Consider the following 16,167-nt stretch of genomic DNA (forward strand, 5'->3'; position numbering starts at 1 on the left):
TGTATCTTTCATCCTCCTCCACTACTGCAGTGAGAGGGTCCAAGATGATTCCCATGCTTTCTTTTACATATTTGGTACCCAGTACACATAATGAAGCCTCCATTGATGTTTACAATGTATGAACTAATTTATTAATTGTCTTAGCTATTTGCTTAGCGTTTCCCCTTTGTCAATGTGCTTGCTGTCCATCTTTCATGGATATATATTATTCACACAATTTTCTCTTTAAATCATTTTCCAGAAATTTGTATTGGTGTTGTAATAGCATAGTAACAATTTTATAATTCATGGTTTGTATTTTTACCGCATGACTCACCAGAATGATGGAACCACTATGCTAATGGAGATGAGGGGCAGCAAGAGGGGACACTCAGTGTATGAGCATCTTCACCGAAGAGTGAGCCCTGGTCCCCTGCATCCTTCCCCTGATCTTTATATGTAGCAAGTACTCAGTTATCAAAGTGACACGGAGGAAACAGGAGGCATGAATTCTCTCCTCAGAAAATCGCTATATTTCTTCTCTTGCATTTCCTAAATGCCTCTTGCTCTCTTTTAATATTTTTAGATTTATTTATTTTATGTGTCTGAGTATTTTGTCTGCTTGTGTATATGCACACCACCAAACGTGTGCTGGGAATAGAACCCAGGTCCTCTGTAAGAACACCAAGTGCTCTTGACCACTGAGTCATCTCTCCAGCCCTCCTGCTCTCATTTAAATGAAGTAATTTTATCTCCGGACATTGTTGGTTTAGCTCTTCTTTCTGGGTTTATTCCTTAATGTAGTTCCTTATTTGGACCTTTAAAGAGGGTGATAATTATCTTCAAGTCTCTCTAACTTTAAGATAAATTAAAATCAACAAAATCAAGAGTGGGGGTGCACAATTATCGAACCCTGGGTCTGACCCTGACTCACCCCTACAGTCCAGGAAATGCTCCTGGCTTTGCTGTTTGAATAACCCCCCTGTCCCTTCCACCCCCATAGCTCAAGTTTGACTCCAGATCAAATATTTGTCCTGAATTTGAGCAAAGTTAGAGTGCTTTTTTCTTCTTTTAAAAACGAACTGCTCTCCTCGACAGATCAACTGCTCTCCTCGACAGAATCAAGTTGCTGTTCAGTAGGAGAGGTATTCACCCAGACCTTCTACTCTGGAGAGCTTGGCACAGTTGTCCAGCAAAATGCAGCGACTCACGTGTGTTCTCATCTGGCTATTCCTTTTGGAAGGACAAGCCTTCGAAATACCCATAAATGGGTACTCTGAAGTAAGTACTTCTGTGGGTCTCCTAGCTATTGGCCTAAACAAAGGTGCTGAAAATAGCTGAATGCTATTTCTATTCAATGACCTTGTTCTGTGTAGAGCAGAAACTTAGGAGAACATTCATTAGACAGCATGTTATAATTATGAGATGTATTGACCTCTTAAGACATTATGAGGTTTTTGCATGAAATTTAAGTCAAGTTCAGTGGTCCGATATCCTGGTGTAGCATATATGAAGCAGAGTTGCCCACTTTTTATATAAAAATGTGTGTAAGAACAGACCTATGGCAAAGGGTTGCCATGAGAATGAAGAGATGTCCGTAAACTACCGGGCATAGGCCATGAACTGGAACTACTTAGTGGTTGCTGGTATTGTTATATAGAAATACTGCTGCTACTCTTGGGCTCAGTCATTCTCACAGCATCGTTGTCTTTTATGCCTGAGCAAATGATTATTTTGTAAAATGGACCTCTTAAATATTCTGATAGTAGAAGTGGAAAAATGCAGGGATGATGCCCGTGGCTTTCAGGTCTCCACTTGAGACCTCCTGCCATCCCAGTGTGGGATAAACCTTGAACTGCATCATTCTGAATACCACTCAAGCACTACTTCTGTGCCGGCAGAGAACAATGTGTTACAGGATTATTCTAGAAAATCCCAAGGAGTGGATTGCACATAAAAATGACAGAGGAAAAAACAGTGTGTTTTCAGGAGGAGAAAATCGCTCTACTTAGAAACTATCATATTTTCCAACACTCTGAAAACCACAAAAATGTGTCAGAAATCTCAGACTAAAGCTAAAACACCCAGACATGTTTGTGCTTTTTCAGTAATTTCCAACCAGCCTTCTTTTCATACCTATGTCTGTCTAGTCCTACATGAGTAAGGTCCCGTTACTCCATCCAGCTGCTTTTCCAGGAACTTTTATCATTAGATTACATGTCTGCCTACCTTCTTCAGGCACACTCACAACTGAATTCTTACACCCAATGAATTTGAAATAGTTCATTTCCATTTACTTATTTCTGAGACCTAGCTAGCAAATATACATATTGAAGAAATTAATATATTAAAAATATAATGAATGTAGGCTGCCTCTTTGCCTGTAGATGATTTTTAAAAGAAATTGAACAACCTCAACTATCTTTTAAGTTTGCAGAATATGACGGTCCTGTGGAGCTGGCCCCAAACAAATTCCCCGTTGTAGAGAACGGAAGAAGATACCAGGTATAGTAAACTCTAAATGGCAAAAATAGGTGAAAGAGATCATGACTAGAGAGCAGGTAAAACATGACTCTATTGTTTCAATAATTTTTTTTCTAACAGAGAATAGGCCAGTATTCCTACACTCTTGTGGAATATTGTCAAGGTGATGTACAAAGAGACTTTTACATTATTTTCCCGAAATTTCTACCTATAAAGGAGACAGTAAAGCCACACATTCTCCTTCCTCTGGCCATTTAGTCAAAGGGAGAGCATTTTGGTCCAGAGAACTAGACATGCTTAAGGTCACATCCTGGAAGCTGCTGAGGAGACACAGAAAATCTCCTAAATTATGGGGAGGGGTGCTTTACCATGCCAACAAGGCTTGGGCTTCTCCCACCACAGAGCCCACATACTGAGAAATCACACTAAGCTGCGAGACGACTGGCCTTGTCGTATGAATGTTTGACTTTCTAAAGTCCAGCTTTTATAGATCAATAATATTCAAAAACCCAATAGTCAGGACTTTGTGTCAGGGTTTTTATGTAGCCTCTGGAGAGAAAACTTAGTCGTTAAACATTGTGTTAAAATGTCTAAAAGAGTTAGGTATGGTGGGGCATATAACCACAGTGCTTTAGAGGCTGAGGCAGGAGGGTTGCTACAAAGTTGAGGCTAGCTTGAGCTACATACATGGCAAGCTCCAGGACAGCTTGGACTACAGAGTGTCCCAAAGACAAATAAAGAAACAAAAAAACCCAAAGACAATTCTTGGCCTGTGTCACACAGCATCTACTAAAATAGCAGCCCACCCAAAATTAGCTCACATGTAACAATAGACTTATTTTCTAATCCCTCAGACATTAAAGTTTGCCCATAGCTCTTAAGATGCTTACCTTTCAAGGATAAGGGGAGTCCTTTGTCCATGCTCACAGGACCCGTACTCATGTAGCTAATCTTCTAACACAGCAGGTGATTAAGAGCATAGACTTTTTAATGTACCTTCCACGTGTGTGGCTCCAGGGATAACCATGTAGGAAGTACATTTGAGTCCCTGCTCTCAAGCAGCTTAGTCTAAAAGGAGGAGGCAGACCTTAAACTGTTCCCCATGTAAGGCGGCCGGATCATTATGAGCAAGGTAAGCACTCTACAGGGAAAGTGCATTCTGCTATGGAAACAGTAAAGGAAACTGACTTGAGGATCAGAAAATTTCATGGAGAAAGTTCTTCCAAAGCTTTGACCTGAAAGCTTTAATAACATTCTATCGTAGAGCAATATACATCCCAACGAAAAAAAACAGTGGCTGAGAAACTTGTTCAGAGAAACTCACAGATGGGAAAATCCTTTTCCATAATGCTCCATATTTATGTCTTGACGCCAATAAATGACTTATCCCATGGTATGGAAGGAACATAATTGTCTGATTGAGAACATAGGATTTTTGCCTTGAGGTAGTAAGCCTCAACTGGCTGAAGAATGACTGTCTCTCTGACTTCCTTCCACAGAGAAGCCTTCCTGAAGAATCAGGGGAGGAGACGGTAAGTTGGCTTCGGTTGTGTCATGGATTGGTGTGTGAGCGATTTTCCTGTTAATTATTACCTGGAAATCAATCCAGGTGTCTCCTTTGTCTCCGTCACTGGAAGTATTGACCTGACTTTTGAAACTTTGCCTTGCTCAACTCTGAAAGTCCTTCTGAAGAGCATAGTGCTGGCAGGCAGGGCAGAGGCCACTGAGGGCTGAAATGCCTTTCCCATCTTCTCACGTTTTACTGATGATATAGATTCCACCCAACAATATGTATTTAATCCAGACTTAATAGCTTTGATTTAAAACAATGATGCCTGGTAACTGTAGCAAGTCAAAGAGTGGCTAGAGAAAGCAGCTCTCAGGCAGTGTGGCTCAAGTTACCAAAAGGTTCAGAGTGGACCTTCCTGTCACAAGAGAACACCCAAGAAGTGGTCTGTGTTGGCTTCCTGTTCTGAACTGAGAACTTCCGCATGAAGCAGGGGGAAGGGTAAATAAATTGCCCTGGATTTTATCTTAGCTTGAGATAGGCTTGGAGGCTAACTAGTTGGAAGCATTAATCTTAGAGAACAAAATCTGAGGGATGGAACCTAATAGTGAAGTAAGTAAATCTTGGGAGAAGAAAAAGCAAAATCTAACAGGTCACACATTGTCACAGATCTGAAGGAACTTGTAGCTCTTAGGAATATCCTAAAGGAGGTATTTTTTATACCTGGTCTGCGATCATCGCTGTTTCATTTTGTTTTCTTAAAGTGGGGCTACCTTCAACCATAGAGGAGATAAAAGGAGGCCCAAGGTATTATTAAACAAATAATTGGATCAAAATGTCCTGGACAGGACAGTTCTGTTGATGATGTGCAGCCTGAGCGTTCACTTAGCTTGTTTTAATACAGGAAAAGAAGCAAGGGCTGAGGTGTAATAATAATGGATGATACTGAAAGAAATAGGTAGCAATACAGAGTGTGGGGGTTGCATATACAGTTCACTCCACAGCACCCCTGCTTGCATTTCACTCTGAAGACAGAGCCAGGGTCTTCTCTTGACCCTGCCATCCCATCTCCTCTCCCTAGTAGCAGCTCTATGAGAAATTATTTCCTGAACTCTTTCAGTCCATCTTGCTTCCCACATCCATTTCCTACTCAGATTCTAAAATGATGGAAAGAAGGAAAAGAAGCATGAAAGGAAGAAGAGAGGGAAAACAGAGGGAAAGAGAGGTGGGAGAAGAAGAAAAAGGAGACATCATAGCAATGACCCATATCTTTGTGGGGTATTTCAAGGAGTTAGAAGATTGCTTAACAATGCTTACCCTAGAATTGTTCATAACAAGTAAAATAGACCAATTGGAAACATCATATACATAGTGCATTCCATGTGGGTATTTTGTTACTACAGTTATACATTTTTGCCAATTTCAGGACGATGTTGATCAAGTAACTCTTTATAGCTACAAAGTCCAGTCGACTATTACTTCTCGGATGGCCACCACTATCATCCAGAGCAAACTGGTGAATAATTCCCCACAACCCCAAACTGTCGTGTTCGATGTTCAAATCCCCAAAGGAGCCTTTATCACCAACTTCACCATGTGAGTAACTCCTGTGTAGAATGGGGATTGGATGCTCCTGTGTCTTGGCATCAAAAACCCTCCTGCTAAAATGAATCTTAAGGGTGCACTGCTCTGGTGGTTCTACTTTGTGTCACTATGAGATGGTGTGTGTGTGTGTGTGTGTGTGTGTGTGTGTGTGTGTGTGTGTGTGTGTGTGTGTGTGTGAAGTTGCACATGCATGTTCATGTGTGGTGAGGAGAGGTCAACCTTGGGTATAAGACAAGACTCACTGGCATGGAACTCACCGAGAAGGCTAGCCTAGCTGACCAGAGAGATCCAGGGATCCACTGGTTTTTGTGTCACTAGTGCTGGGATCACAAGCCTGGGTCATCATGCCCCCCAGTCTTTATGTAGGTGCTGAGGATCGAACTCATAGTTGCACAGCAAGTACTTTACTGATAGAGCCGTCTCTCCAACCCCCACCGCTCCTCTGTAACACACTGAAGCAGACGTAAGCCCCTACTACGGTAGCCACGTTCTGCTTACTCATTTTACATGTGAGTTCTTTGAGAGAGAGAAAGACGTAAATCTTATAGGATACCACATGAGTGTATTTGTAGTAAGTCAGCACTGTGTGCCACACATTTCTTTGGGAGGAAGGAGTTGAGAGCCAGTCATTAAACTCAGTCTCATGTCCCGTGTTTGGATTTCTCCATGACATCTCTAATGAGTGGGTTATAAAGGCTAGACTTGACTTTTTCCTTAATCATTAACTCACTGCTTTCTTGTGGCAATCAGCTCAATGGTTGACAGCTCTGCTAGAAATATTTCTCATGCTTCATTTACAATGTTCCCATTTTCTACCCAATGGCTCTGTTACTCACATAGAAGGTTTAAAGCTCTACTACAAAGTAGATGTTGAAGTGCTCATGGGTGAAATGATATGACGTTAGAGACTGGCTTCCAAATAATCGAGGTGGGAAGCAATTGAGTACAGATGAACTAAGACTGGCTCGATATTCATAATGAATAGCTTTCATAGTGGCCTCTTACACTGTTCTCTTGATACTTTAATGATTTTGAAATTTTTCTTAATAAAAGAAGTTAACTATTCTGCTACCATTCATAGCTGAGCCCATTATCCATTTGGAGCCTTTGCATGTTAAAGCTAAATAATGTTCCTGAAGGTAATTGGAATGGGAGCCAGTCATGTGGACATCCATGTGGACATCCCTACAGTGTTCTCATTGGTCAATGTCCCTCTTAGACTGCCTGGAACACAGTATATTGCTCTGCATACAGCCTCAGATTTTTTTCTCATTTGTTTTTTTCCCTTTTATACACCAAGGCAACGAATAAAATAAAAGGTTTAGTTTGCAAGTGTTTTGTCTAGCAAGTGTTTTGAATGATAAAATCTATAGAGTCACCTTTAGTCCCAGTACTCAGGAGGCAGAAGCAGGCTGATTACTGTGAGTTCAAGGCCAGGTTGGTCTACAGAGCAAGTTTGAGGACAGAGCCACACAGAGAAATCCTGTCTCGAAAAACAAACAAAACAAAAAACCTGTAGATCCATGTTAACAATATATTTTGGTTTTTGAATTTTTAAGTTGTTTTTATTATTCACTGTGTGTGTGTGTGTGTGTGTGCGCGCGCGCGTGCGTGTGCACACACGAATGTCCATGTCTCAGTAAATTCATGAAGGTCAGAGGACAATTTGTGGAAGTCAGCTCTCTCCTTCTACTGTGTGTGTACTGAGAATCAAACTCATATCATCAGGCTTGGTGACAAGTGCCTTTACCCACTGAGCCTTCTCAACATTTCCTATGTTCACTATACTTTCTAAAATGGAAAAAAATTAAAATATGTGAAAAAAGCATTATGTAGATTGGTATCTTTTGAATTATCTTAAAATTTTAGATATTTTGATCGAGTATCTCTATAAATCCTGTCCTGCCCTCATCTCCCTCTGCTTCCAAGTGCTGGGGTTAATGGCATGCACCACCAAGCCTGACTTCTAGGACAGTTTCAGTTAGCTCTTTCTAGAAAGTAAATGGGAGGGAGATGTTTTCTATAGTGCTCCTGTGTGGCACCATGAATATAAATGACATTTTAAACTAATTCAATAAATGATTATGATTAAACCACATAATTAGAATTTATTCTAGGTGTTTTGGGGTTCAGTTTTCATTCATTCATTTTCTTTCTTCTTTCCCTCCTTAGGGTAACAAAAGGCAATGCCATGAAATGTGCATTTATTTTGGTCTGCCTTTACTTGGGTTGAATTTATAGACTGGAGAAGACAGAATGGGTTATGTAGACCTTAGGATCAGCCAAAATATTTTTTCCACCTTTACTCAAGATCTCAAATGCAGGGTTGGAGAGATGGCTCAGAGGTTAAAAGCACTGGCTGTTCTTCCAGAGGTCTTTTCCCAGCAACCACATGGTGGCTGACTACCATCTGCAATGAGATCTGGTGCCCTCTTCTGGTGTGCAGGCATACATGCAGGCAGAACACTGTACACATAATAGATAAATAAATAGGGATGTCATTCCTTCTATTATAGCATTTCTAGCATTTTTGATGACTTTCATGAATGCCAGTGGCACTTGCCAGTCACCATGGCCACCAGAAACTTTCCCATCCGGTTCTAAATGTTTCCTTCAGGGAGATGATCCCATTTAAGGACTATTAAGTTAGGATTACAGAATTCTATTCCTCCAAACATCATTAATGGGGAGAATTTAGTACAAGCCAACTAAGAGTCAGATGGATAGAGTCAAATACAAAGAGAAAGCAGGGAATCCCCAAGGGAGATGTGGAGAAGATAAACAGAAACATTTAGGAGGATTCAGCTAGGCTCTCCTTCATCTTTCCACATTCTTTTCTATCTTTCCAGGACTGCATCCCCTCTTGTCTTAATTGGATGGTGCTACCAAAACTGAGTACTACAGGATGGGTGGGTGTAAACAACACAAAAAAAATATTATTTTCATAGTTCAGGTGGCTGGAAAATCCAAGATCAAGGTGCTGGCAAATTCAGTGTCTGGTGCAATCTCACTTTCTGGTTCCTAGGTGGTTTTCTTGTAGCTGCCTTCACATGGTGGGAAGGGGACAGAGCTTCGGCTTCTCTTTTATAATGGCATTCACCCCACTTGTGAGGGTGCCTCTCTCATGACCTAAAAACCTTCTAAAGTCCCCACTTTCTAAAACCATTACCCTGGGAAAGAGAATTCAATCTACCAATTTTGGTAGGACACCAGACTATGTTTAATTCTTAACTCTCCAAAGAATGATTTGGCTTACCAGCCACCTCTCCCAGGCACCTGCCACATTCAAAGGACATATCCACACCCCCATGCTTCACCCAAAGAGTATGATTTGGATATGGGAAAGCTTAAACACATAGTAGTACATGAGAGAAATTTGGGGAGCTGGAACCCAATTTAACTTCTCTCAAATCACAGTCAGAAAGTCCTGTCTATACAAGATAACGCTTCTTGTTTCCGCAGATTCAAAGTGATCACTGCCTCCATTCACCAACTGCTTGTTCTGTGATAGTGTTCCTAAGACTGCTAACGTGGCCCACTGTTGATTTCTGTCTGTTCTAGGACCGTGAATGGTATGACATTTACAAGCACCATCAGAGAGAAAACTGTGGGCCGAGCTCTTTATTCACAGGCAAGAGCCAAAGGCAAGACGGCCGGATGGGTCAGGTAAGGGCTAAGGGTCAGGGCTTGCCATGTTATCTGCTTTTCTCCTGCCCCGTTCCTCTCAGGGCACACCAGGCTCCAGAGTGCCTCAGAGCCTAGAAAAATGGCAAGTCCTAGCATGATAATAGAATTAGGTGTCTCAATGTCTGTTTCCCTAAAAACCTCTTTGTCAGTGGGGTTTGGAAATTTTACATAGGTTGTTTTTATATAATGGATGTTCTGTAAATAAACACCTTACACCCCAAAAAAGTGCAGTGATATGAACTACAGGAATATAGTAATCATGATCTTGTTACAAAATATACACGGGGCCTAGAGAGATGGCTCAGTAGTTAAGAACACTGGCTACTCTTCCAGAGGACCAAGGTTAGAGTCTCAGCACCCACATGACTAATTACAACCATTAGAAACTCCAGGTCTAGGGGATCCAACTCCCTCTTCTGGCCTTCACAGCACTACACACATGTGGTGTGCAGACACACACACACACACACACACACACACACACACACACACACACACACACAGGTAAAACACTAACACACATAAAGTAAAACATAGCCAAAGGAAAGGTGTGGAATTTATTTTTAATTTATTTTATGGGATATGGCATTTAAAGCACTAATCGCAAAACATAAATTCTATTGTATTTCTCCTTTATATATTCTATATAACCCATCTGAAAAAAAGAAAGCAGTCTTTGGGACCAGGAGAAATAGTGTAGTCAGTAAAGGTCTTGCCTTACAAATACAAAAACCTGAGTTCAATCCCCTAGAACCTCTATAAAAAAGATGAAGTGATGACACACACTTGTAATCCCAGTGAAGGGAGGCAGAGGCAGATGGATCCCTGTGGCTCACTAGCCAGCCAGACTATCTTAGTTGGCAAGATCTAAGCCAATGAAAGGCTTTGTGTGGTCTACACAGTGAGCGGATGGCTTTACTGAAGGACACTAACTGAAGGACTGGAGGATGACTCAGAGGTTGGGAGCACACACTGCTCTTCTAGAGACCTGAGTTTGATTCTCAACACTCACATTGAATGGGTCACAATTCCCTGTAACTCCAGGTCCAGGGAATATGATGCCTTCTTCTGAATACAACAGGCAACTGTATGCCTGTATATATATATATATATATATATATATATATATATATATATATATATATACAAGACATACACATAACTTTTTAAAAAAATCTTTAAAACACACACCTGGGGATGAACTCTGGTGAATACAAACACATTTACCTTCATATACATGAACATACATACATACATACATACACACACATAAAAATGTGTAAATTGTTAAAATAAAATAAAACAAGCCTTTCAATCCAAAACTTCAAAGAACTAACTCTTCAGGATATACTTTATGCCTCATACCACAAACCTCATCTTCTGCTAAATCCTGCCTTGTTTCTTTTCCTTTGTCTCCTCTTCTCCACCACAAACTTACCTGTAGTAGAAGTTCCCTTCATTTCATTCATGTGTTTTTTTTAATTAGCAGAGTACATTGGATGTCAGCTCTGCACCCACTTCTATGAAAGGCAACATAAAGACAAGCACTGTTAGGCTCATACAGCACACAGAAAGGAAGCAGTGGCCACCATGTGGATAGTGGGCGGGTGCTAATACACCCAGGGGGATCTGACTACTTAATGTGTACTTCTGTAGGGAGATCCACAAAATGCTCGCAGAAGACTAATAGTTGAGCTGAGCCCAACCAGATACACAGAGTTCAGCCATGTGTAGGAGGGAAAGAGAAAAATCCAAGCAGAGAACAGATCTCTAGTGCTACTGTGTGTCAATCATCCTTGGACCTTCATAAATCTTGGTGCCAGCCTTCTTGTGTTGTTGTTTTCTTAAAGCCAGCTCTGTGTGTGTATCCCAGCCTGGCCTCACACTCGGGATCCTTCTGTCTCAGCATTCCAGCTCCAGGATTACAGTCATGCACCACCACACCATTTCCTTCCAGCCTCTCTATCACTACGACCCTATTATCCATACACTTTCATTCCACAAATGGCTTTGGAACAGAATCTTTCCTGGGTACTAGATATTTCTTGGGGGACCCAGAACTTAACTTCTAGGCCACTCCTTGTACAACATGACTTCCATCAGTGTATTCTGCCTAGAAAGTTTGTGCCGGCCATATTCAGCTTTTTCTTCCACTACTGAGTAACTCATACTCCTTCCCTGACATGAAATTGGCTAATTATGCACAATCTTACCTCCACTAGCTTAATTATTTAATTTTAAAAGCCATTTACTCAGGTGTAGGGGCATATATCTTTAATCCCAGAAATCCAGAGGCAGATGGGTCTCTGTGAGTTCAAGACCAACCTGGTCTACATAGTGACTTCCAATTAGGCAGGGCTACACAGTGAGACCTTAACACACACACACACACACACACACACACACACACACACACACACACACACACCATTCATTGTTAGTCTTGGATGCTGGATTCAACTTCACTGGAAAATCTTGCTGTTTCCTCCTTAAAACTCTAAGTAAGTGCCTAAAAAGCAGCCATCATACTGGATTTGATAGTGATTTTCATTACAAGGAAACCAACAGAATTGACTAACCTGGACTCGTATCACAGAAGAGCTCACAGAGACTGAACCAACAACCAGGGAGCCTGCATGGGACTGACGTAGGCCCTCTACATATATGTGACAGTTGTGTAGCTTGGTCTTCTTGTGGATCTCCTAACAGAGGGAGCAGGGGCTGTCTGACTCTTTTATTGGTTTTGGGGACCCTACTCCTCATACTGGTCACCTTCCCAGCCTTAATACATGGAGAGGTGCGTAGTCTCACTACAACTTGATAAGCCATGTTTGATATCATGGGAAGCCTGCCATTTTCTGAATAGAAATGAAGGAGGAGTGGATAGGGGGACAGAAGGGTGGTAGAGGGAGGGGCTAAGAGAAGAGGAGGGAGGGGAAACTGCACCCAGGATGTGAATGAAAGAAAGAAAGAAAGAAAGGAAGGAAGGAAGGAAGGAAGGAAGGAAGGAAGGAAGGAAGGAAGGAAGGAAGAAAGAAAGAAAGAGAGAAAGAAAGTCCAAAGTGTTTAAGCAGAAAAAAATGGGGAGGGGGCTTCCATTGGAAACACAGATTCAGTTCTATAAAACACTGATATTCGTCCCTCTGTAGACCTCCTAAAATATAATAAACTGAACAAAAGTCTCAGAATGTAGTGTAGGGAATAAGCACCACCTTTGGAGATACCTAAGCTTGTGTCTGAGTCCTGGTTCTTCAACTGACTAGTTGTGAGGCATCTTGGGTAAGTTTCTCACCCTCTACAAGCCTCACTATCATCTGAAAGTTGAGGGTCACGATGTCAGCTTACATAACTGCTGTATCAGAAATGATACTTGTTGAGTCCCTCAAAATCCAGTACCCAATCAATGGTCCTTTGGCCAACGACACTCAAACCAGTGAGCAGCTAAATAAATAAATAAATAAATAAATAAATAAATAAATAAGTCAGATGAGAGAGGTTAAAATTCTTGGTTTGATTAAATTTATCTCCAACTTGCCCTTTTCTCTGATGTACCAAGTTCATGAACAACTGAGCAGGTGTGATCAACCAGGATGAAGATAAGAACTCTGTCTAAATGGTGTGTCTTGCAACTCCTTCACGTATATGATCACTTGTGTTGGGGTCCCCCACATCTAGGAGCAGAACTCTTGATATGGAGAACTTTAACACTGAAGTGAGCATCCCCCCTGGAGCAAAGGTGCAGTTTGAACTTCATTACCAGGAAGTGAAGTGGAGGAAGCTGGGATCCTATGAACACAAGATTCATCTGCAGCCAGGGAGGCTGGCCAAGCACTTGGAGGTGAGCCTGGGTTCATAGGGTCAGCAACAGCGCAGATCTCTGGTTTGTTTTTGTTACCGCCACCATCCATGGTGTTTGATGCCGTTAGCTCTGAAAAGCAATGTAGCGTACTAAAAAGATTCGGGATTGCGGTCAACCACACCACTTCTCTGCAGGTTCCAACGTGAGCTTTCCTCAGGTGCTTATCAGTGTACTGGTTGCTGTAACAAATTATCACACACAGTGTAACCTAAAACAGCAGAAATTTGTTCTCTCACAGTCTGAAGAGTGCATTGTCCACAGATGGGGAGGATGACTGATCCTTGTGAAATTTTAATTCCAAGCCAAGAGTGCAGAACACATACTGTTTCTGGCTTCCGGTATCTGCCGGGTGCTGGCAGTCTTGGCCTGGGGCCTTTCGACTCTAATATTTGCTCCTACCCTGAGCATCTCAAATCTCCTTCTGCTTTCCCCTTACTGGATGAAGAGCCAAGTAGTAGAGGATGTCTTCCCCTCAAGATCTTTTATCTTAGCCACATCTCTGAAGACTTGTTTCCAAATAAGTTCAAATTCAGATTCCAGGGTTTGAGTAATGCACCACTGAACCCACAAAAACCAGCCTTCAGGGTGAAGGTGTCCTGAGCTTCTCCATTGTTGTCTGTAAATCTGAGGTTTGAGTCTTGCACTCATCAGAATCATAAGCGAAATAAACTTCTTTGCCTATAAAGTATCCATCCTCAGCCAGGTGGTGGTGTATAGGGAGTGTTTGAGTGTGTTCATGGGTGCACTTACCTGTGTGTGTGTGTGTGTGTGTGTGTGTGTGTGTGTGTGTGTGTGTACAGGGAGAGGTCAGAGGTTAGCTTCAGGTATCTTCTTACTGCTTTCCACATTTTTTTTTTTCTGAGACAGGGTCTTTTCCTGAACCTGGAGCTCATTATCTGGCCAGTGAGTCTCCAGGACCCCCCTGTCTCCATCTCCTAGTGCTGAGGTTACATGCTGCCACACCCAGATTTGACTTGAGTAATGGGGATTAGAATTTAGCTTTCCATGCTTGCCTGGGAAAGCTCTTCACCCATTGAGCCATCTCCAGCCTGAGCCCCACCCACTTCAACTATTGCCACACCAGTGACCAAGTTTCCAGCACGTGAACCTTCGGGAGGCAGATTAAAGTCACGTCCCAATGGGTGGTGTTAATGGTCAACTTGACAGAATCTAGAATCACATGGGAGAAGGGTCTCTAGACATGCCTGCTGAGGATCATCTTGATGATATTAACTGATGTGGGAGGACATAATTGTGGGTGGGGACATGCCCTGAGCAGGGGATCCTGAACCGTGTTAAATGGGGCCATATTGAAGCGCAGCAGCTTGCATTCATTCATCCCTCTCTGTTTCCTGACTGGGTGTAATGTGATCTGCTTAGGCACATTCCTGATGCCTTCCCTCCCCCGCCATGAGGGACTGGGCCTTGAACTGTGAGCCAAAACAAACCCTGGCTCCCTTACTTTGCTCTTGTTAGAACATTTTATCACAGTCACAGGAAAAGAAACTAAGTTGCACATCCAAACCACAGGGAAAATAAATCCTGGAGGCATAAGGAGACAGAGAGATACTGAGTTGCTAGAAAGGAGTTAGCCTCTACAGTGAGATGAATCCTATCCAGGGAACTTGCCGGAGTGACCATAGAACCATGCTGGGGAGACTGGGAGATGAGGGAAAGCATCAGAGGGCTCAACCGTAACTTTACTTCCTGCTTTAAAGGTCTCTAAAGACTTTCCATTCTGTCATTCCCTCCCCACTTTTAGGTGAACGTGTGGATTGTTGAACCTCAAGGGATGAGATTTCTTCATGTTCCTGACACATTTGATGGCCACTTCCAAGGTGTTCCAGTCATCTCCAAAGGACAGCAGAAGGTACACGATGCGTTGCACTTTGCCAGCTGAGTGGTCACTGGGTCCTGGCTCTTTTCCTCCTGTGCTCTGGGCAGTGAAAAAAAAAAGAGTGGTCTGAGCTGAGGCCAAAAGCTAGAGTGTCTTTCCTATTAAATATAAATATAAAATAAATACTTAAAAAGAACAAAGCAACACTTCTAGTTATGTAGTTTCGTTTTGTCCACTTTGGAACCTCTATTTTCCCCAAGTCATCGACTTGACCGGTAGTTAGAGACAACCTTCACATAGAGAATTTTCATAAATCACAATAAATATTCATTTTAATTGTCTTTGCCTTGATGGCCAATAACAAGCAACTATGAAAAGGTCAGAGTCCTCTCAGAACTTACACAGACTCTTTCCAGAGCTGGGAGCCATTCCTGCCAAGGTATCTGGGGAAACATTCTCTGAATCTCTTTTGCAAAGGCCTGGTACCTGGCACACAGCATCACAGTTTGTTGGATGTTCCACTCAGTAGCACCATTGCTGTCATTTCCGTAAGTATTAGGCCAATGGATGCTGTCAGCATGCTGTTCTCCTGCGTGCATGATCAGGGGCAACTGCCAAGCCCTCACCTGTCAGGATCTGGGAGCAAAGATCAGCTTCTGATGTCCCTGTCCTTTGCAGGCACATGTCTCCTTCAAGCCCACAGTAGCACAGCAAAGAAAATGCCCCAATTGCACTGAGACCGCAGTGGATGGAGAGCTGGTGGTGATGTATGATGTCAACAGAGAAGAGAAGGCTGGGGAGCTTGAGGTGAGTGCTGACTGGCTCCAGGAGAACTCTCAAGCTGAGGCCAAAAATCTCATTGCAGTTGAACAAACTCCTTGGCTTGTGAGTCACTTTTAGTTGTCAAGGAAAGTGTTCAGGATACAGAGAAGAGACTAGGATCCTAGTTTTCTGATATGCATCCAAGAATTATCCTTTATGCCGTAACAACCAAATAAAAGGATCTATAGAGATCGGTGAGTTGCTAAAGTATTTACCATGCAAGCATAAAGGTCTGAGTTCAACTTCCAGAACCTGCATGAAGAATCTGGGCATGGAGGCATGCTGTCCTGGTTTAATTCCTATTACTCTGATAAAAAATACCCTGACCAAAAGAAAAAGAATTAGGGGAGAAAAGGGGGTCTATTTCTATTCAGCTTACAATTTCAA

The 16,167-nt window shown here is 42.2% G+C and overlaps 1 protein-coding gene across 1 annotated transcript in view; it reads left to right on the forward strand.

The window, feature by feature from the left end:
- The first annotated feature begins 1,036 nt into the window (after positions 1-1,036).
- Itih2 (inter-alpha-trypsin inhibitor heavy chain 2) overlaps positions 1,037-16,167 on the forward strand; it is a 37,608-nt gene continuing 22,477 nt past the window's right edge. The window contains exons 1-8 of the mRNA XM_028891511.2: positions 1,037-1,260; positions 2,410-2,484; positions 3,963-3,995; positions 5,397-5,566; positions 9,137-9,241; positions 12,938-13,100; positions 14,884-14,991; positions 15,637-15,765. Of these exons, the coding sequence (XP_028747344.1) occupies positions 1,177-1,260; positions 2,410-2,484; positions 3,963-3,995; positions 5,397-5,566; positions 9,137-9,241; positions 12,938-13,100; positions 14,884-14,991; positions 15,637-15,765 (867 nt within the window). The 5' untranslated portion in view covers positions 1,037-1,176. The remainder of the gene's footprint in view (positions 1,261-2,409; positions 2,485-3,962; positions 3,996-5,396; positions 5,567-9,136; positions 9,242-12,937; positions 13,101-14,883; positions 14,992-15,636; positions 15,766-16,167) is intronic.

Source organism: Peromyscus leucopus, chromosome 5 (genome assembly GCF_004664715.2).
Source record: "Peromyscus leucopus breed LL Stock chromosome 5, UCI_PerLeu_2.1, whole genome shotgun sequence".
In the NCBI taxonomy this organism is placed as follows: domain Eukaryota; kingdom Metazoa; phylum Chordata; class Mammalia; order Rodentia; family Cricetidae; genus Peromyscus; species Peromyscus leucopus.